The following is a 23041-nucleotide window of genomic DNA, read 5'->3' as shown; positions in this document are numbered from 1 at the left end:
ACCATTTACTTACGCATAGAATAGCCCAACCGGTGGAAATAAATGCTAGTATGCTGGCAAAAATGTCTGGAATTGACAGATCAGTGAATGCAACAACAAGACAAAGGGCTGCAAAAAGGCCCAAGGATGTGACCCCCTGTATAAATCGCATAACTAGCTGGAAGTTGGAAGACTTTTTTGGGCTGAAGGTGAATATCTGCACAGAAATAGAGCATGTATGCTCATAAACCATCAGTTTCACAGGTTAAATCTTAGCAAAAATAAATTCAAAGACAAATGCTTTGGAGGCTGAAAACGAAAAACTTAAGCAAGTGGAGTACAAACCTTGAATATCATGGCAATGCCAACAAGAACAACCCAGGAGAACCCGTAAATCTGGAGAGGGGCAATTATCATTTTAAGGAGAAAAGCAACAATGAAAGTATAGGTAAACTGTATGCCATTATTAGGTATTCTTATACCAGATTTTACCATAGCATCATATTCAAATCTAAACCCAACAATGTTATTTAACCCTTCTTATGATATTTGGAAAACATGAAAAAAAGTTTCACAATGATAGAAATGGGACTGCTTTCATTATTTGGGACAAGGTTCTAAATATCGATACGCCCGATATGCCGGTAGGGGCGTATCGGTACTGTTTTTTTTTGTTTTTTTTTGAATTTTTTTTCAAATCCAGTTCAAGGGGCCGGTTTAAGGTTCCTCCACCCCCTGAACTGGTCAAAACCCCAATACACCCTCTGTAGGGGCATATTGGGGTGCTCCCGATACAATACGTATTGGCCGATATGTGTCGATTTTTTGAACCTTGATTTGGGACAATCAGACTCAAATAATTGTGATGAAGACACAGCAGAACTCATTTAATTTCATACATTTTTTTTTTAAGTGTGGACCAATCAGACTCCCCTTGGTTGAAGATGGAAATCAGAATTCATCATCGGGGATTTGAAAATGTGGACATTGACTTGATAATATCATAATTAGTATAATTGGTTTAAACTATGCTAACTCAGTCTTGTCAGTGGGACCAGAGAAAAAAAAAAAAGGCTGGAGAAGAGCAGCAGTGTGGTTAGCTCTCAAACTTTATAATCTTGATGATTCTCATTTATTTATAATTATTTAATGTGGATTAGATTTTAGTGAGTCTCTGCTCAGTTACCAACAGACAAATCAGAAATGGCTGCAGCATCCCTGGTTCATAAAATAGAAGAAAGCATCCGTATTCTTTCTTCTTAGCCCAGGCAAAGTGAAAATTGGTAGCACAGTAGACATATACAAATTTCCGTGGTCAATCCTGGAGAAGAAACTTAATGCATCTGTAATATCTATCCAATAAAGATTTTAATTCGTTTATAATTTATGAATCCCACAATACTGTAAGTTACTCATGCAGGCATACAAACTAGAAAATTGAACCCGGTTTCATGCAATATAATTTGTATAAATAAAAGAACACATAAATATCACAATGAAGCAGTCAATGCATTTGAGACTAAGGTCCACATAGTAGTAAAAGTCAAAATATGCATGCCTAGAGATAGTAACATCAGCAAATAAAATGCAAACAGTCTGGTAAAAAAGGCAATTAATCAAAGTCCATCGCAGCCATCTGGAGTCTAGGGATGGGGTAGACTAGATATGAACCTTAACCTTTTTTTTGCACAAAGTGACCACTCAACTCAAAAATGTGTTATCATGCTTGTTAGCCTGAGACTTTACCATAATACCAAGCAATGGCCCCTATGCATATATACTCTGGTCTCTGAGTAAAATACAGAACATATACATCTTTCATAATAAAGTTATAGTTGCAGGAAGAATACCGCCAGTGAAGTATCTTTTCCAGTGAGATGTAGTTTGTAGACTATGCCATATTGAAATATGAAAAATCTCAAGCTTAATATTGTTTCCAAGATACGGCCTCTCAATGTTTGGATATGCACCTGCAGATGGAATAAAATAAATTGTTTAAATTGCGTGATGCCACACAAGTCCTAGATAATGCTTAAGGCCTTAGGTAACATGTACTTGACATTATGCTCAGTAAAAGAATAGTATTGGTAATAAGAAAGCTTAAGAAGCTTATGAATATAGTAGATTGAGTTTTTAGTCAGAAAGGTTACTTATCATCGTCTGTAAACCACTAATTTCAAATAAATAGAAGATATTTCTGTACAAACATATCATTTTCTGATTGGTGTTCAAGCTTCCATATTGTAAAGATGCAATGCAAGGAGCTGCAAGGTGCCAACCAGCTGGTTGGTAAGGTCTCCTGCAGGGTGCCCTTCAGAAGATATCAAAAAAGGAGAAGATACAGCTCTAACGCACAAATGAGAATTAAAAAAGAAACCAAAATGGCATAGTAATAGGAATTTTTCTACATGGACCAATGAAAAACCATGTACAACTGTATCCTTATGTTTAGAATGGAAACATGGAAGCAGCAGTCTCTAAGTACCTGTTCTTCATCCCACCAAGATTCCCAGCTATCTTCTCCTATCACCCCAACTCCACCTCTATACAGAAGCCAATTGGTCCAATCATCAAAGTCCTCCACAGTCCTGTATTCCACATAAAATGTTCTTTTATTTGAGAAAAAATAAGGCAACAATATTGTATAGAGTGTTGGGCAGTCAAGAAACAATGTGTTGAAAAAAATGTGTAGCAGGCGAAGGAAAACTAGAAAGGAAAGGACAGGGTTGCAGATGCAGTCATTCAAAGGAACCTAGGAGTAACTCCAATAGGTGATAAAATGAGAGAAAGTAGACTAAGATGGTTTGGTCATGTCAGAGAAAACCATCTACAGCACCCATAAGTTACTGTTACAAGTTGAAGAGGCTAGAAGAGCAAGGCACAGACTGAAAAGGGAATTGATTGAAATAGTAAGATTTAAGTGGTCATAAATTAACAATGGATATGGCACTGAACAGAAAAGAATGGAAAAACAGGATTCATGTAGCTAACCCCATATAGTTAGGATAAGTCTTAAATGATGAAGATCTGAGAAGAGAAGCACAAAACTTCTGTATGTAGAATGGTTTCAATGATGTAAAACAATCAAGTGACACTATCAATTTACCACCTATGTTTATCAAATTCACGGTGGAAAACCACATGAATTTATCAAATATATTATTGAACTCACTTCTGCCACTCAAATCCTGAAGGATTAAAGATATAAGGAGCAAAGAGCCACGATATGACAAGGAACCAACTACTGAAAGTTAGCAGGACAAAGGAAGCAGAGCCTCCATCTGTATAACCATATGCCATATAAACTATAAGAAGCAGCGCCACCTCAAATCTGCATAGACAAAAATTGGAAATCGAAAAGCAAATGTGCTCAGAACTATTATAGTGAAAGAGGTCAACAAAGAAATATTAAAAAAAAAGACAACCTATAATGTACAAAAAAAGCACTCACGCCTTGACAAAGTGGCTCCGTGAATAAAGTCTGTAATTTTCTGCAAATTTGATGTGACGTACAACAAAGCCTCTACCAGTTGCTTTGTACTGTTGATGATATTTTACAATGTAAATATCAATATTATTATGTCCTCTAAAAAGTTGCATAAATTTGTAAACAAGTACAACAGAAAAGAAAAACATACTTTTGCACCTCCATGGAGTATCGTACGTCCAAAATAATGAGTTCTAGTTCCTAGAGAGAATGTGAAGAAAACAGAGCACAACTGAAGCTGCATTGTAATAAAACTGAAAACAGCCTGCAACAGTCAAGGCAACATTATGAAGAATTGGAATGAATATCATCCCTTTGATCTTTGGATATCTCAGATTGAGCAGCTATTTTCCCCAGAGAATGCCATTGGGCATAGGGAAAATTGCTTTGTTCATATCTTGACACTAGTACAACTTTCAGAGAATCTTATTCTACCATGCACATGAAATGTAGGACGGAGCACTCCAGAAAATGCAAAAAATAATGTAATCCTAAGATTCTTGTACAATTGTAGCTTATTCATCAATCAGTCAATGAAAAAGCTTATTGGCACTGAGGTGAAAATTAGAATGACAAACCTTCAGTAATCCTTGTTCAAGTATAAAACCCATTATCATTGGGACTGCAGTAAAAACTCCAATTTGGACCAAGAACTGAGCATTTAGAACAGCATCCAGTGCAGTATTACCCAACAATTTAGCTTCCCGGGTAATTTGATAATCGAGTCCAGAAAAAGCCTGAAACATTCAAAGTATCTTGATTAGGAGAAAAAAGAAGGGAAGTTATAATGTTTCCATTGCACGAGGAAAATAGGCCTACTTACTGATAAAAAAGGATAACAGGCCTACCAACACAAATCAAAAACAGGTCTGGAGTATGATTCCCTTTGTGGTTTTCTGGTTGATAGGGAAACAAGAAACAGAAGAATTTTGAGAAAAGGGAAATAGAGAGGACGATGGCATCGGATCATCGATCTTGAACTGGATGCTTATATGCTGGAGTTCAATGAGTTCAATGAATTTTCTTTTGGTAGTGGTTCTTTGGCAGCTTTGAATTTAGTCAGGATGTATAGGTTTCGCTCATATTTTGTTTTGCCATAGTACAAAACTTTGTCTTTGGCTTGAGATTATGAAAAACCATAACTTGAAAACATCATAATAATCAGAGAACAGATAGTGGAGTATGTCAAATTACCAGATAAACCCTTCCATATAAGAAAATGTACACAGTAAGAACCGTCATCTGCATCAGTTAGAAACTTGGTCAGAAACATAATATGTTGCAAAGTTAACAGCCTGTAGAGTGAAATATAGAATGGAAATAAAGATCAGCCTAACAAGAGTACATACCATTGTGCAAACATAATAACCAACAGTTGTAAAGTAGAAAGACAACATTCTGAAAAAGTCAAATAGTTGCCCAAGCCGATACACATCTCTACTTAAGACTTGTTCCCCATTCCCACCAGCAACTTTTCCCTCAAAAAGGGCAATTTGGTTCAGCCCAACATCACGCCCTTTTCCAACCTGCATGGATAGTTATTTTATCAATAAAAAAGTAATGGAAAGATCTATGCTTTGGATAGACAAATACAAGATTCTCAGAAATATGAAAACCTGAATGTATTCATGGTGTGTAATGTTACCCTGCCGTAATGTGGAATTGAAACCTGTAACATTCAAATTGTGGACATCAGTGATAATGGCACTCATGAATCAGGATAGGTATTGTTAGTTCGTTGAGACAAGTAGAAAACTATACATATAGTATCATCCATATGAAGGAGCCATGTTAAACAATGTATATCGAAACAACCTCATTGTAAAGTTAGGGCCATAACCAGGGATAGATTCATGGAATAACATATCAAAACACAGCACAACATACACAAAACATCTTTACCGTACCTGCATATATGTCCTCACTGATGTTTATGACACGGGATGCTTTACTAATTCCACCTCGAGATATATGAAATATCCTGTCAAACACATCGGGATGCCCATAGTGCATGCGGACCCTGTAAGATGAAAAAAAAAGAATAAGACAGTAATTTTATCATTGTAAATCTTGAAGGTATGAAAACATCAATTCAACCAATACGAAAAAAATTGTAACTTTATTGGAAAAAAGAGACATTCATTTCCCTTTCCTCTTAGTTCCGGCTTGGAGGAGAGAAGGTTCAAAGTATCAATACACCTCAATACGCCACAAGGGGTGTATCGATACTTTGAACCTTGCACTCATATTTTTTTAGTTTTCTTTTACTAAAATATGCCAAGGGGTCAGTTAAAGGCTATTTAACATTTAAAAAAGTAAACTTTTGGGAAAAGCCTTGAAAAAGGCATATCAGCCACTTGCCGATACGATACGATATGCCCGATACAGAGTGTATTGTGTTGAAACTTTGAGCCTTGGTCTGAAAAGAATTTCTCAGAGTTCTAAGGAATCCAACAATATCCAACTAAGCCAGGTGGATTGTGAGACCAGAGCAACTAATTGTGAAGAGCATCTCAACATAACTGCAGATATGGAGGAGAGTTGTGTAGAAATATGCTTCACAAAATTTGGGTTGGGACCAGATGCTTGCCACAGCTTCATATGAGGTGTATTTATGGAAACATGCAGACATTTTGGTAGCTGACTGTACTTTCAAAATGAGGATGAGTGTTCAAATAAGGTTTTGAGAGGATGCATGGCATTCTGTAAGGAAACATTTTGATGTCTCCCCAATTATCCAAATCCAACCTAAGTCTGAACAGAGAGCTGTATAATTTATGAATGCAACAAAGATGAGGAGAGCAGATAGAATGCACACCTTTTTGATGGCCTCTATGAGGTACTTCTCCAACTAGACTATGAGGATATAAGGGTGTGGTCTGATGATCCCAAGGGTGACTTTTCAATCAATTCCTTATGTAATAAGCTAATCAGAGGTTCAACAGAGGTAATGACAAGTTTGGAAAAGTTGTGGAGGTCTTTGCACGGTTAGTGGCTTTACTATAGAGGAAAAAAAAATCTCAGTCAAGATTAACTCTGGTTGAGAAGGATTCATTTAACAAGTAAACATGTTTTGTGTGAGGAATATTGAATAGACTCTCCTATATAATGTTAGAATTCAAAAAATACAAACTCCTTTAATAATATATATGTTTTTCATAAATAGGATTCATGTAGCCGACCCCATATACTTGGGATAAGGTTTGGATGATGATGAGGATACTTTTTCCATGAATGATTCATGAGTCCATGTTTTTATCATCTTTCTGAGCCAGACTCTAGGGAACATATCAGATTCTGACGCATGTGTCCATGCTCACGTAACATTGATGAGAAGCTAGAATTAGTGGGGTAGAGCCATGGTTCTTCATTTGGGGGGAGGGGGCTCTAGATGGGGTCACTTCCTATTACCCACAATGTCTATAAGAGGTGTTTTGAAAACTTTGGTGGGTTCATATCCTCCCTGGCAAGAAAAAGATGCCAACCAATTACTTCTCTTATACATCGTTTTAAGAAGGTATGGGGTTGTATCTTTTTATTCAAATGGATTGAAGACTACCAGACTGGTTTCCCATATGTTACAATCATGACCTTCGATTTCTTTTAAATCTGAAGGAGCGAGCTATTTTATGGAGAACTATTTTCTTTGCAGCACTATGGGACATTTGGGAAAAAGCTCACCAACTGCAGAGAATTTATAAGGATATCAGTTCTTTTATCATGAACTGGGCTTTAGCAGACTATTAAGTAGATAAACAGATCATACTTCAATACAAAGTGGCAAGGGATAGTGAGAAATTGAGCAGAGTTGTCATTGGCCTTTTTGTCATTATATTTTGTAAGGAAAAATAGATGTATCAAGGTCACCTCATCCTTCTTTTCCTTTTCTCTACATGTTACTATAGTTATTAACTTATTGCTAATAACAGTTAATTTTTCTCTTCACAAAAAAAAAATAGTACTAAAAATCAGGGTACACTCCAAACTGGTAATGGCATGGTTACTGGATGAGGATAGCAGGAGGTGGAGATACAACAATAAGAAGAAACAATTCAAATGGATCACAAAGGACATGAACTGCGAATACTTTGGGTGAAAAGAATTGCTAATTCGATGGCCAATGCATTAGCCAAACAAGGGGTTGGGAGAAATCAACTATTTTGACACAGTTGTAACTTTTGTTTATGTTAGAATTCAGGTCTGCCTTAGAGTTCGGCCTGACTGAGTTCAGTTATGTAGAAGAAGAAAGAGTGATAGAGAAAGAGAGAAAAAGAGAAAGAGAAAAAGAGAGAAAGAGAGAAGAGAGAATTCTGGTTCGAACTGAAAGAGTCAACATGACATCTCCCATTCGGCCAGTAGGTATTTATATTAATATTAAAACATAACTGAAAAGATCTATGTGCCCTTACTTAAGTTAAGAGCACATATTTCAATACAACATTACAGATCAGCAACATCAATCAAGGTATAAAGACAGAAATACCCCTACGCTAACACTCCCCCTCAAGCTGGTGAGTATATATCATATACTCCCAGCTTGTTACATATGTAGTCCACTCTTCCCCGACTCAAGCCTTTTGTAAATAAGTCAGCCCACTGATTTCCTGTATTAACATGTGTAGTGTCTAGCTCTCCATTCAGCACCTTCTCCCTCACAAAGTGACAGTCAACCTCAATGTGCTTGGTTCTTTCATGAAACACTGGATTAGAGGAGATATGAACTGCAGCCTGATTATCACAATAGAGCTTCATTGGAGTGTTAATGTTGTACCCTACTTCCTGTAGAAGGTTCCTTAGCCACACTAGTTCACAAGCGGTATGCGCCATAGCCCTATATTCTGCCTCTGCACTGCTTCTTGCCACAACCGTCTGCTTCTTACTTTTCCATGTCACCAGGTTACCTCCCAGAAACGTGCAATAGCTTGTAGTAGACCGCCTATCAGACATAGAACCGGCCCAATCAGCATCAGAATACCCTTCTATTTCAAGTTTTCCCCCACTCTTGTATATCATACTGCGACCCGGGGCCCCTTTTAGATACTTCACAATTCTCAGAACCGTATTCCAGTGAGGAGTCAGAAGTTTTTGCATGAACTGGCTTACCGCACTAACTGCAAATGAGATGTCTGGTCTGGTAATGGTTAGGTAGTTCAGTTTGCCCACAAGTCGTCGGTATCTGCTAGGGTCTTCAAACACTTCACCCATATCACTGCTTAGCTTGGTATTTGTGTCCATGGGTGTTTCAGCTGGTTTGGCACCCAACAAGCCTGTTTCTTCCAGCAAATCAAGCACATACTTCCTCTGGCACAGGTTAATCCCATACTTGGATCTCGCTACCTCTATCCCCAAGAAGTATTTCAGTTTACCCAGATCCTTTGTCTGAAAGTGATCCTGCAGATAAGTCTTCAGCCTATCAATACCAATGTTATCATTCCTAGTAATAACAATATCATCTACATACACCACCAACAGTATTTTTCCTCCCGGAGAGTCATGACTAAATATAGAATGGTCAACCTTGCACTGTTTCATGCCAAACTTCTTTACCACCTCACTGAACCTACCAAACCATGCTCAAGGAGACTGTTTAAGCCCATATATAGCCTTCCTTAGTCTGCACACCTTACCATCCTCCCCCTGAGCAACAAACCCTGGAGGTTGCTCCATGTAGACCTCATCGAGTAAGTCACCATGCAAAAAGGCATTCTTGATATCAAGCTGATATAGTGGCCACTCATACATGGCTGCAAGAGAGATCACAACACGAACTGACCCTATCTTAGCAACCGGTGAGAAGGTCTCTGTGTAGTCAATGCCATAGGTTTGGGAGTACCCTTTTGCAACTAATCGCGCTTTCAGGCGTTCAACACTACCATCAGGCAGGTACTTAACCGTATAAACCCACTTACAACCAACAGCTTGCTTCCTAGGAGGAAGAGCAGTGAGGTCCCAAGTATGATTATGATGAAGGGCTGAGAGTTCTTCTTCCATGGCACGGCACAACCCTGGAGAGGCAAGGGCTTCCTGGACATCTTTAGGAACAATAACTGATGATAACAAGGTAACAAACTGGCGATGGGAAGCAGAAAAGGTGAGTAAGAGAAACAAAATTAGAAATGGGATGAAGGGTGCAAGTACGTTTACCTTTCCGCAAAGCAATGGGTAGATCAATCTCAAATGCCAAGTGGGGTTCTGGTGCCGGATCTGTCGATGGAGATGTAGCCGGAGGAGTAGTAGCCGGCGCACGTGGGCGATGTGTATACACATGACAGATAGGTGGGCGTTCAACAGGTGGTGGCACCGGAGGCAAGGATTTGGTCACAACTGGAACAAACTGAGGATCGACAACGAGAAGTGGAAGGGGAGGAGGTGATGAGGAAGAAGCATCACCAGACCCCAAAAAGAACGGAGTAGACTCAAAGAAACTGACATTAGCACACACAAAGGACCGTCGAGAACCAGGATGGTAACACCTATTTAGGGTTTGGGTGTAGATGCCAACCAAGCCATACCTGAGTGAGCAAAAGTTGTCGTGTTCTGCTGTGATTGGATAAACCTCTCATATTCATCACGGGGAACACTCACCATCTCCTTCATGGGACCATCTGTGGATGTAGGAGGCAACTGGTCAGATGAATGATTCTCCTGTTTAAAGCTGGAACTTGAGTCGGTCACGGCATGATTGGCCCAGGTTGAGGGAGGACCATGTAAATCATAACAATAGTTGATGGTATGTCCATCCATACCACAATGAGTGCACTTCCTCGGGCTTGAGCTACGTCCTCTACCACGGGCTCCCCCTGAATCTCTGCTCCCAGTACGACCACCACCACGATTACAAGTAGACCCACCATTGCCACTTCGGCCATATGCAGAACCACTACCAACACCACGACAGACTGAGCTCCCCGAGCTCCACCTCTACCACCACGGCCTTTCGATGCAGCAAAGGCCGATCTATCTGAGATATTAGAGTTCTCAATAGATCCGATAGAAATCCTCCGAAGTCGAGCAAATACCTCTTCTAGGGATGGAAGAGCTGATCCCCCTAATATCTGAGCCCGTACTGGCTCATATTCAGACTTTAGTCCCACAAAAAATCTAGTCACATCAAGCTGCTCTCTCTGTTGTTGCTGAATCTTGACATCAGAAGTGAGAGGTTGATAGACATTCAACTCATTACGTATGTTCCTCATGTTGGCATAGTACTCCTCAAGACTCTGATTGCCCTGTTGCAGATTAAAGTACTCTTGATAAAGCTGATAAACTCTGGTTGTATTGTCCTGCCCCGAATACAATTTTTTCGCATGGTCCCGCACGTCTTTGGCAGTATCAAGGAACATGAAGTTCACACTAATCCTGGGTTCCATACTGTTCCACAACCATGTGATGATCTGAGCGTCCTCTTGCTCCCAATCTTCATACTCGTTAGAGTCAGAGGAGGGTTTCTCCTCTCTGATATGTTTTACCTTCTTCTTTGCCTTTAGAAAGACTTCAACGAATTTAGCCTAAGGGACATAATTCTCTCCATTTAACTTAATGGAGGTCATCTGAACATTCAGGTAGTCTGTAGGCACCATCACACTAGGTTTATAATCATTACTGTCTCCCATTATGTTATCACCAATTCTGCACACTTGCTGAATTCTATTATCACTGAGATCTGCACACTACACACCACTAGGTCACACCTGTCACACTGGTTGCAGCACTAATTGTTGCTGGAATGTGTGCTCTTTACACCACAAACCCTGCTCCTACAACTACCTGAAATATCACCACTATATGATCATATCTCTTCCTTCAACATGCACAAAGAAACCAGCATAAACCCTAGCACTTACTGGCCGAAACACTAGCAAATGATCTGAAACACACCTCCTATTTAATCCATAACTGATATCAAGAAGTGATATCTCTTACCTTATCACTGAAGTAACACCCATGCGAGTAGGAGAGCAGTCCACACACAACAGCCGCTTCACACACAACAGCCACACACAGTTCGACCCTCTATTCTTCCTCTACTAGGAGAGGGTGATCTCAGAAATCACAGCAACCGACCACATACGACCTGATTGGAGGCATAGAGACCCCCAAGGGAAGAGGGCGATCACTCCTTTTCAGTCCTTTCCCTTATCTCCAATCGAACACAGAAAAAAAGGAGGAAAACCCTAGATAGGGTGCGCAAAGAATGAACCCTAGGCAAGCAGAAATCTAGGCAGATTTAACCTGCTCTGACACCATGTTAGAATTCAGGTTTGCCTTAGAGTTCGGCCTGACTGAGTTCAGTTATGTAGAAGAAGAAAGAGTGATAGAGAAAGAGAGAAAGAGAGGAGAGAATTCTGGTTCGAACTGAAAGAGTCAGCATGACATCTCCCATTCGGCCAATAAGTATTTATATTATTATTAAAACATAACTAAAAAGACCTATGTGCCCTTACTTAAGTTAAGAGCACATATTTCAACACAACATTACAGATCAGCAACATCAATCAAGGTATAAAGACAGAAATACCCCTATGCTAACAGTTTAAAATCTAAAGGGGAGAGATAAGAGGGTTTATCTCTCACTGATTTTCTATTTGTGCTATTACATCTTAATTGAATGAATTTTACAGTTATTGGTCCGAAAAAAAATCAGGGCACACTGAATCAGAGACCAAGAGATATCTCAAGGCCACCTCTTCCATTACCTTGGTTCAATAAATCCACAGCAAGGGAGAGATTGAGGAGGAAGTTGGATGGGTGCATATGGAGTTCTATGTTATAGGAGAATACTGCTTACACTAAAAGAGTGTTTTATAAAACACTTATAAAGCCAGTAATGTTGTATAGAACAAAGTTTTGGGAAGCCAATAAACATGTCCAAAAAAAAGAATGTGGAAGAAGTGTTAATGTTGAGATTAATGAGTGGGAAAACTAGTGTTTTTTTTTTTGAGAAAGATTAAGTATAAAATAATGATAGGATCAAAAATGAATTTAGCACAAAAAACCTAGGTATAGCTCCAATAGGTGATAAAATGAGAATAAGTATACTTAAGATGAGTAGAAATTGCTGATAACAGTTTCAGATGAATGCCTTGTGAAGAAAAGTAGAAGAAGCTGAAAGGTTTCAGTAGTAGAGAAGAAGAGAGGAAGAAAAGAGAGTGGGATGTCGCTAGAATTGAATAGATCTGGCCGCCAATCCCTCTTGATTTATATACTTAAAATAAAAGAATGGAAGATTACAAGAATACCCTTAGTAGGGCGGCTACCTTAAGTAGCTGAACAGTCACAACTTAAAAAACATGAACTAATGGGCCTAGGGCCCAATAACTTCCTAACTTAACAATTTAAAAATAAAAAATAAAAGGCTGGGTCCAATAACTCAAAATCGGCCCAACTCAACACTCCCCCTCAAGTTGGGAGTAAATGTCACACATTCCCAACTTGTGTAGGTCGTGCTCCAGCTTGTTCCTTGCAACACCTTTTGTAAGAACATCAGCAAGCTAATCAGAAGCAATGTATGAGAGACAAACTTCCTCTTGAAGTCACCCTTTCTCATATGAAATGTTTGTCCACTTCAATGTGCTTTGTCTTGGCATGCTGAACTGGGTTGTGGGCAATGTTAATTGTTGCCTGATTATCACGGTATAGCATCATAGGTTCTTTTGCCTCAACACCAATCTCTCCTAACAAGGAACGGATCCAAAGAAGCTCTGAAACTCCATGTGCCATGGCTCTGCATTCAGCTTCTGCACTTGACCTTGTCACAACTGTCTGCTTCTTACTTTTCCATGAAACTAGATTACCCCCAAAAAGAGTGCAAACTTCTGATGTAGATCTCCTGTCATCAAGGCATCTTGCCCAATCAGCATCTATATAAGCCTCTAGCTTCAACTATCCATGGTTAGCAAATAGTATGCCTCTGCCTAGGTGTTCCTTTAGATAAGCAAGAATCCTATCAACAACCTCCCAATGCTGGACTCGTGGGGCATGCATGCATTGACTCACCACACTCACTACATAGGAGATGTCTGGTCTTGTCATACATAAATATAGCAGCCACCCCACAAGTCTCTGATATCTCCCAATGTCCTTTACCAGCTCACATTCTGATGCATTAACAAGAGTACTGGCTGCCTTTGTTCCAAGTTTCCATGTTTCTTGTAAAAGGTCTAGAACATACTTCCTCTTAGAAATAAAAATTCCATGCTTTGATCTTGCAATCTCAATGCCCAAGAAATACCTCAGCTCCCCAAGATCCTTAATTTCAAATTCTCTGTGCAAATTCTTCTTCAAGCTGTCAATCTCACTCAAGTCATTTCCTGTAACTACAATGTCATCCACATAAACAATCAGAACTGACACTAGGGACCCCCTCTGCTTCACAAACAAAGTATGGTCTGATTGAGTCTAAATGTAGCCAAAAGCAATCAAGGCCTTCTTGAACCTATCAAACTATGCTCTGGGAGACTGTTTTAAACCATAAAGTGACTTCGATCAGCATACCTTCCCCTTTTCAGCATCACTATAGAAACCAACAGGAAGATTCATATACACTTCTTGCAAATCCCTATTCAGAAAGGCATTTTTTACATCAAGTTGGAAAAGGGGCCAAGAGTATGTAGTAGCAAGAGAGAGAAGGATCCGAACAGAAGTCATCTTTGCAACCGATGCAAAGGTCTCTAAGTAATCAATGCCATAGGTTTGAGTGTACCCTTTTGCAACCAGTATGGCCTTATACCTTTCTATACTTCCATCTACCTTGTATTTAACTGTATAAACCCATATGCATCCAACAGTCTCCTTGCCCTCTAGTAGATCCACAATCTCCCATGTCTGATCCTTAATTAAGGCTTCCATTTCTTCTTGCATAGATGTCTTCCACTTAGGTTTGGAGAGAGCCTCACTGACACCCTTGGGTATAGACACAAAGTTAAGAGAAGAAAGGAAAGCTCGATAAGAAGGAGAAAGTCCACTGTAGGATAGATATTATGAGATACAATGAGCAGTACACTTTCTCTTCCCTTTTCTGAGTGCAATAGGAAGGTCCAGGTCATCTGTAATGGGATTAGTAGAATCAATAGGAACTGAAACATTAGAGGGATCAAGAAGAATACCTGAGTCCATGTCAGCCAAATCTGGAGTCTCCAAGGAACCGATAGGAAGTGATGTGGGTTCTTCTACAATGGAATCAACCTCCATGTGAAGTCGTAGGTGTTGTCGTGAGTAACATTGAGAAGTAGGACGCAAGGGCGGTGGTAAGATAGGTGACATAGGAGGATTAGACACAGGAGTGGACATAGGGACTAGAATCGGAAGAGGAATAGACTGCTCACTTACTTCCCCAAAACACTTCCCTTGAGAAGAACCTTTCGAGAAAAAGGATGTGAACTCAAAAAAGGTGACATCCATAGTAACATACCGACTTCCAGAGGTTGGGTCATAGCAACAATACCCTTTTTGATTTTCTGCATACCAAGAAAAACACACTTCTTTGCCCTCAGATCGAGCTTCGAATGGTTAGGACCAAGAACATGTGCAAAGCAAACACAACCAAAAACCCCGAGAGGGATGTAGAACATCTCCCCCTTAGGAAAAAGGAGGCTGAATGGGGTGTTGAATCCAAGTACATGAGAGGGCACCCTATTAATTAGAAAGACTGCTGTGAGAACTGCATCACCCCAAAACCGAACTGGAACAACAGATGTGATCATCATACTTCTTGCAATCTCAACAAGGTGTCTGTTCTTCCTCTCTACTACACCACTTTGCTGTGGACTGTAAGAACAACTACTCTGATGGATTACTCCATACTCTGACAGATATGAAGCAAAGTTCTTCTCAAAAAATTCCTTAGCATTGTCTGATCTAAACACCTTCACTCGTACCCCAAACTGTCTTAGCACCATCTGATGAAACTATCGAATCAATGACGGTACCTCATCACAAGATCTCATTAAGTAAATCCAAGAATACCGAGAAAAATCATCCACAAATAAGAGAAAATATCGATAGCCACCCATAGAAGGAACATGATATGGTCCCCACACATCAATATGAATAACATCAAAAGCAAATGACCACCTTTTATTACTAGCTTTAAACGAATGTCTACAATGTTTTCCAAGCTGACAGCTTTCACACTCTAAGCTAGACAAATTAATAGACTCAAATAACTTCGAAAATAAGAAATGTAAAGAAGGAAAAGACAAATGTCCCAAACGATTATGCCAAAGCATAATCTGACCCACAGACTTTGACTCAAAATCCCTACTAACATGATGACTCTAATGATGAGGAAGCACATCTAGAAGGTAGATTCCATTCACCTCACGACCACTCCCAATCGTCCTCTTTGAAACCAGATCCTGCAAAACACAATGGCCTGGAGAAAAAATCACTAGGCAATTCAAGTTCTTAGTTAAACTACTAACAGATAATAAGTTAGTACTTAATCTGGATACATGAAGGACAGAAGGTAGGGAAATGGAACCAGTAATCTTGACAGACCCCTTTCCAGCAATGAGAACATGAGATCCATCGGCTGTGGAAACTCTGTCTTTGCTAGAACAAAGTTGGTAAGAAGAAAAAATAGTGGAACTATAGGTCATGTGCTCTTAGGCTCCAAAATCTATAATCCAAGGAGGTCCCTCCTTACCTATAGTGGAAATATAGTTTGCAGTGGCATGTGAACTACCTGTATGAGCAAAGGAAGTAGAATGTCCACCAGCAGAACCACCTATACCTAGTTGTCCACCTATTACCAGATTAGGGCTGACTATATCTCGCTGAATTAGTAACTGTCCATATCTCTCAAGTTTGGCCCTCACTGCAGCAGCTGCAACAGACTCCAAAGTAGCTGTAGTAGGGGGGCTAGGTAGGTCACCAGTGACTACCATGTTAACATTTGCCTTCATGTTTTTGAGTCTATTCGACACAAGGTGAGGATGAAGCTTCCATTAGGTATCTCTCATGTGTTTCTTACAGTAGTCACAAATCAGATCCTTCTTATCTTCCTTCCTGCTTTCACTACCACCCCGGTCTCCACTCTGTTTAGGTTTCACAGTACTGACCATGGCAGACTGTTCAAGACTCGAATTCCTCATCATCACATTCCTCCTATTCTCTTCCCCTAATACAAAGGCATATGCCTGAGAGAGAGTAATGCTATCCTTGGAAAGGATATGTTGACTTGCAATGTCATACTTAGGATTGAGACCAGCAAGAAATTCAAAAACACTATTCTACTCTAAGAGTTTCTGGTAGGCAACAACATCCTTAGTGGTTTCCCAAACCACTGTCTCCAGATGGTCAATCTCTTGCCATAGGATTTTAAGGGCCGAAAAATAAATAGCAATAGGTTTATCTCCCTGTCTGGTAGCAATAACCTGGTTCCTCAACTGATAGGCCCTAGCAACATTTTCACTCGACAAGTAGGTTTCTGCAACCCCATCCCAAATTTCCTTAGCTGTATTTGCCCACAAAAAAATTTTACTTGTATGAGGCAGCATAGAATTGCACAACCAAGTTATTACCATATAATTTTCCTGTACCCACCGGGAACTGTTAGTCTCGGGTTTCACTTCCTCACCAATGATATACCCCAATTTCCCATGAGCACCAATGGCCATCTTTGTAAATTGTGACCATTCTAAAAAGTTTGTACAGTCCAACTTAATTGTAGTGATGATCCCAACCCTGAAAAGGTCTCCAACACCTCTTCCTCCTTGTCCCGTTTCACTTCCCAGTTTGTTTTCAACTCTGCGACCCTCCATTATTCCCAGCAAAGGGTCATAAAATCATTTTGAGATGAAGAAAAAAGAAATAATCCCTTTCAGGCACCACATACACCCTTCTGGAACCCTAGGTGGTCCTCCCACAAAAGATTCCCTTTTCGCGGGACGGGAGAAGAGAGAAAAAACAACTGCTCCCTTCAGAGACCTCCACAATAGATGGGACTTGAACACTCCCTTCAGAAAACTCCAAGGAACCCTAAAAAATTAAGGCGCCACTTCCTAGGTCAAAATTGAAGAGTCCTACAAAAATAGGACTCTCCCCCTTTCTGTAGTTCTTCTTGAATTTGATGGGAAACCCTAGACCAGCTACAGGGAAAAATAGATCCACCAAAAAATCCAAAAACTGGGCTTACTCGAGGTCTTCGATCAGCCTCTCATATCACCATGCAATCGGCCGATCTAGGACTGCAAGATAGAGCAGCTCAAGAAACCTTCGGCATGCTCTAATACCAAGTAGAAATTGCTGATAACAGTTTCAGATGAATGCCTTGTGAAGAAAAGTAGAAGAAGCTGAAAGGTTTCAACAGTAGAGAAGAAGAGAGAAGAAGAAAAGAGAGTGGGATGTCTCTAGAATTGAATAGATCTGGCCGCCAACCCCTCTTGATTTATATACTTAAAATAAAAGAATGGAAGATTACAAGAATACCCTTAGTAGGGCGGCTACTTTAAGCAGCTGAACAGTCACAACTTAAAGTAACATAAACTAATGGGCCTAAGGCCCAATAACTTCCTAACTTAACAACTTAAAAATAAGAAATAAAAGGCTGGGCCCAATAACTCAAAATCGGCCCAATTCAACAAGATGGTATGGGAAAATGCAAAGAATCCATCTACAGCACAATTAAGAAGTGATCTGTACAAAAGTTGAAGGGGCTAGAAGAGATAGAGGTGGACCAAAAAAGGGATAGGTTGAAGTAGTCAGAAATGATTGAAGGCTCCATAGTTTAACATTTTGATACGACACTGAAAAGAATGAAATGGTGGAACATGATTCATTTGAAAAAAAAAAAAAAACTAACAAGGCTTGGCTTATTTTTTTTAGGAAACAAGGTTTGGCTTATTAATACCAAAGACAGTGTTATTTATCACATTCATCTTGAAGGGACAAAGAAGGGAATTAGGGTAAAGTATCAATAGCATTATTTCCAAGAAGTGACAGTTTCCAGTACACTAGCAAACATTCATGAATTAGAAACATAAATCTCAACAGTTTCCGGTGTACTAGCAAACTTCATACAGAACAAGATTTCTGAAAGTATGATTTGCTAATTTCATTTTTTTTTTGAAAAAAAAATAGCATGAACAAATCCTCTAATGACTTCATAATGCAAAATATTGACTAGTTCCTTAATAAAATATACAAATCAAAGAAGTCACGGCTTACTTGAGAGGATTTGCTAGAATGCGCTGACCCAAGGTGACAAAGCTAGTTTCTTGGTTGGACATAAACCAAGCTAATGATGAAACACTGTTGAAACAAATTCAGTCAGCTATGAATAAGAGGTAATGACAATGACCCACAGGAATCATGTTGGCAGAAGTTCATATCCAACCTTCCAGTAAAGACATGTTCTCTTATACCAAGAATAGTTGGACGTCGAAGACCATGATTTCCTCGAAATTCCTCTAGAAGATTTCTCATTTTCATTGCTTCTTCAAGGTAGTTATCCTATATTAAAAAAAAAGAACATTCAGGAATTTCTTTTGCATATGAAATGCCATAATATACCAGAATAAGCTGCGAAAAAAGTGTGGTGGTTTAAAATATTAGCACAATAGTGCATATAGTGTAGAGAACACTGATGTGGACCCCACGGCTGTGGTCCCCACTGTGTTCGTATGGCAGCACAGCATGTATTCTTTGTTAGTTATGTCAGTGTTAGTTGGTAGTTATTTCAGTTTTGTTGTTACAGCTTGTTATTTCAGCTTTATTATTAGTTTATTTGCCATGTAAGCATTAAGGGCAATTCAGCCTATTTTTACAATTAGTAAACATATAAATATTAAGAGTGGGTCGGCAGATGGATTCTATTCGGCCCTTTATCTCCTTTTCTAAAACCTTTCGTGTGCTTCTGCTTTCTCCCTCTTTTCTTCTTCTTTTTCTCCATCTGAAATCTTTCTTTTACTTTCGAATTCAAGACTGATTGTAGTCTTGATCGACTACTTGGTATCAGAGCCAATCTAGGGTTTCTCAAGTGTCTAATCCAGCCGACCACATGAGAATTGCCTAGGGCTGGAAGCTTAGAAAGAACTGTTCGTTGGCTGATTCTTGGAGGTTACCAGAAGAGTTTAGCAGCTGTCCAAAGGCTTGTAGAGGCTTGGAGAGTATTTTGGTAATCAAGAAGAATCGGAGAAGGTTAAAGGATCAATATTAGGGTTCAGGCCAAGATTGAAGGTGGCGATCAGAGTTTTCTGGGTAAGTTTTTATCTTTTCTTGAGACCGTCATTAGTCAAAGATAGGTTGGACTTATCTAGAAGGAGCGGTTGAGCTTTCCCTTATTTTCTTAGAGGCGATCTGAGTTTTCTGTTTTTTTTTTTTTTTTTCTAGGGTTTGTTCTTAACCCTACGACCAGACTTGACTGTGGACCTATTTGGAAGGTGCGGCTGAGAATTGTTTTGTTCTCACAAAGATTTCTCCAAGTTTTCCTTAACCCTAAATCTGTTTCAGCATTCCAGATTATTTTCTAAGTGAGTTCTAGACTTGTTTCAGCTTCAAAATCTGTTTTTGGGGGTGAGAGCCTTTATCAAGAATTAGACTGCTTACAGTCAGAACTGTCGATTGGTTTCAGATCAGATCTGAACTGAGTTCATACAGAATTCTGTTTTTCCCCTTGTTTGTGGAAGACTTAGGTTGGCTGTTATCAGTTGTTTAAGTATTGTTTTCTATTATAGTAGCTTTAAAAGCCTTTGATTGCTAATTCTTAACCAAGAATGGAGTTCAAGAATCAGGGGGAAGGTGTTTTTGGGAATAGCAATTCTGGTAATATGTCTGAAACTGTATTTCAGATTACAACTATGAGGTTTGATGGATCCAACTACTTAGAATGGGCCCAATCGGCCATGATGGCTATTGGGGGTAGAGGAAAACTTAGCTACCTATTGGGAGATGTGAAAGAACCATCCAAGAACGACCAAATGTATACTAAGTGGATTCAGGAGAACAAATTGGTTATGACATGACTGTGCAACTCTATGCAGCCACATATCAGCTGAAACTATATCTGGGATGCCATGAAAGAGACCTACTCCCAATCCCTTAATGTTGCTAGGGCCTATGAATTGAAGTGTGAGGTTAATAACCTCAAGCAAGGAGAGAAACCAGTCCCCGTTTACTTCTCTACTTTGAAATCTTTGTGGCATGAAATTGACCATTTGGAAACACTTGAGTGGGAAAGTCAGAAGGATGCACAGACTCATAGAAAGAAAGTTGAGACTAATAGGGTTTTGAATTCCTAGCTGGTCTGAATTCTGATTATGATATTGTGAGACAACAGATACTAACAAGGGACAGTATGACCTTATCTCAAGCCTACTCATTGGTGCATAGTGAAGAGACCAGGAGGAAGGTTATGATGCGGCATCAGCCCTTTCCACCAGCCTTGGCAGCAATTAAGCCTAAGTCTGGGGGTGATACGGGAAGGGATATGAAGAAGGAAGATAAGCGGGATCTAGTGTGTGAACATTGCAAGAAACCTAAGGATACTAAAGACACATGTTGGAAGCTGCACCCTCATCTAGTCCCAACAAAACTGAGGAACAAAAGGGGTAATGCTCATATGGCTGTTAATACCGATTCTGCCTCCTCATCGAGCACAAAAGACACGCCTCTAGACACCTTAGCTGTTGTTCGGGCTGCCCTAACAAAGTTGGAAAAGGAGGTTGGGAATTCAGCTCAGTCATCTCAGTCCTCATCAGCTCCTTCCACATCAGCCTTTACTCATTCAGGTACTCGGACCTCAGCTTATCATGCTTTAGCTCCAGGTAGCACTGAACATTGTTGGGTAATAGACTCAGGTGCATTTGACCATATGACTAGCTTGCCATCACTGTTCACTACCTATCACTTATCTTCTGGTAGAGATAAAGTGTCCATTGATGATGGTTCCCTTGTCCCCATTTCTAGCAAGGGAGACATCAAATTGTCTAATACCATTTCCTTATCCTTAGTTTTGCATGTTCTTAAGCTTGATACTAACTTGCTTTCAGTCAGTAGTATTACAAAACATTAAAACTGTTCAGTAACCTTCTTCCCTAACCTATGTGTTTTTCAGGACTTGGAGACAAGGAAGGTGATTGGGACTGGTTGTAAGACGAATGGGATCTATCTGCTTAGAGAGAGTTCTCATTGGAAAGATCATGAAGATAAGAAGTCTTTTGTTTCTCAATCTGTTAGTCCGGTTATGCTTTGGCATAATCGGTTAGGTCATTTATCATTTCAGTCTTTGAAGTGTTTGTTTCCTAATTTATTTAAGTCTGTTCAGATGTCAAATTTGAGATGTGAGAGTTGTGAGCTTGCAAAGCATTGTAGAACATCTTAATCCTTGAGTAATAAAAGTAGTAATTCTTTTGATGTTGTGCACACCGATGTTTGGGGCCCGTATCACATCCCTTCTATGGGGGGGTACAGATATTTCTTGTTGTTTGTTGATGACTATACCCGTTTTTCTTGGGTTTACCTTATGCGTTCTTGAGACGAGGTTCTTGCTCTGACCCAGACTTTTCATCAGATGATTTTAACCCAGTTTGGGGTCAAAATCAAAATCCTCAAATCTGATAATGCGAGAGAATACTTTACCAAGCCACTGGCCTCTTATCTACTTGATCATAGGATTATTCACCAGAGTACTTGTCCTGATACACCACAACAGAATGGGGTTGTCAAGAGGAAGAATAGGCACATTTTGGAGGTGACTAGAAGCATTATGTTTACCTCCAATGTGCCTATCCGTTTCTGGGGCGATGCTATTCTCACAGCAGTGTATCTCATTAATCGAGTTCCTTCACGGGTTCTTGACATGAAGCCTTTGTTTACCCTTCTATACCCAGATGAAGAATTATTTACTATACCCCTTAAAACCTTTGGTTGCACCTGCTTTGTTCAGATTCTTGGACCTCATCGTTCCAAATTTGACCCTAAGGCCTCCAAATGCATTTTTCTCGATTATGAACAAACTCAAAAGGGTTATTGCTGCTATGAACCTACTTCCAGGAGGAGATTTGTCTCGATGGATGTTACTTTCTTTGAGGAGGTTCCTTATTACCTTAGGGTTTCTCCTCAGGGGGAGAGTAGTGAGAATGGGGTTTGTGAGAGTGAGGTTAACTCATCTGAAGTTCCTTTACCCATTCCATTGAGTGATGAGGGATGTAACGGAGAGGGTTGTCAGAGGTGTCAGGAGTTGAAAGTCTATCACAGGCGGTGGAGGTAGGTTGATTTCGGTCATTAGCAGTCCAGGCCAGCCCTAGTTCCTTATGTGGATCCAGATCCAGGTATTATAGTCCCCTTATCAGATCCAGGTCCCACTGAGACACCTTCCATTGTTGCTACTTCACTTCCTTTGGATGACCTTGACCTCCCTATTGCAGTTCGTAAAGGGAAACGACGTTGCACAACATCTACAACTCACTGCATTTCCCAGTTTATGTCCTATGATCGCCTATCTCCCTCTTACAGGTCCTTTCTCACATTCATTGCTGATATTCCTATTCCTAGAACAGTGCAGGAAGCCTTGTCAGTTCCTAAGTGGAAAGATGCAATGAAGGTTGAAATGGATGCCCTTCTGAGGAATAATAC

At 39.8% G+C, this 23041-nt stretch overlaps 1 protein-coding gene across 1 annotated transcript in view; it reads right to left on the bottom strand.

The window, feature by feature from the left end:
- The window catches only part of GSL8 (glucan synthase-like 8), a 105953-nt gene that overhangs the window by 980 nt on the left and 81932 nt on the right, over positions 1 to 23041 (bottom strand). Inside the window, exons 37-50 of the mRNA XM_088984436.1 lie at positions 18804 to 18919; positions 18635 to 18718; positions 5374 to 5486; positions 5083 to 5135; positions 4816 to 4992; positions 4661 to 4708; positions 4045 to 4203; positions 3618 to 3731; positions 3431 to 3519; positions 3152 to 3310; positions 2465 to 2567; positions 1830 to 1949; positions 325 to 375; positions 14 to 196 (exon numbers count right to left, since the gene is read on the bottom strand). Coding sequence (XP_088840562.1) covers positions 14 to 196; positions 325 to 375; positions 1830 to 1949; positions 2465 to 2567; positions 3152 to 3310; positions 3431 to 3519; positions 3618 to 3731; positions 4045 to 4203; positions 4661 to 4708; positions 4816 to 4992; positions 5083 to 5135; positions 5374 to 5486; positions 18635 to 18718; positions 18804 to 18919 — 1569 coding nt within the window. The remainder of the gene's footprint in view (positions 1 to 13; positions 197 to 324; positions 376 to 1829; positions 1950 to 2464; positions 2568 to 3151; positions 3311 to 3430; positions 3520 to 3617; positions 3732 to 4044; positions 4204 to 4660; positions 4709 to 4815; positions 4993 to 5082; positions 5136 to 5373; positions 5487 to 18634; positions 18719 to 18803; positions 18920 to 23041) is intronic.

The sequence above is a fragment of the Nelumbo lutea genome, chromosome 4, assembly GCF_056320005.1.
Source record: "Nelumbo lutea isolate HS-2025 chromosome 4, American lotus-T2T, whole genome shotgun sequence".
Lineage (NCBI taxonomy): Eukaryota > Viridiplantae > Streptophyta > Magnoliopsida > Proteales > Nelumbonaceae > Nelumbo > Nelumbo lutea.
This window is presented reverse-complemented; position numbering and strand designations above follow the sequence as displayed.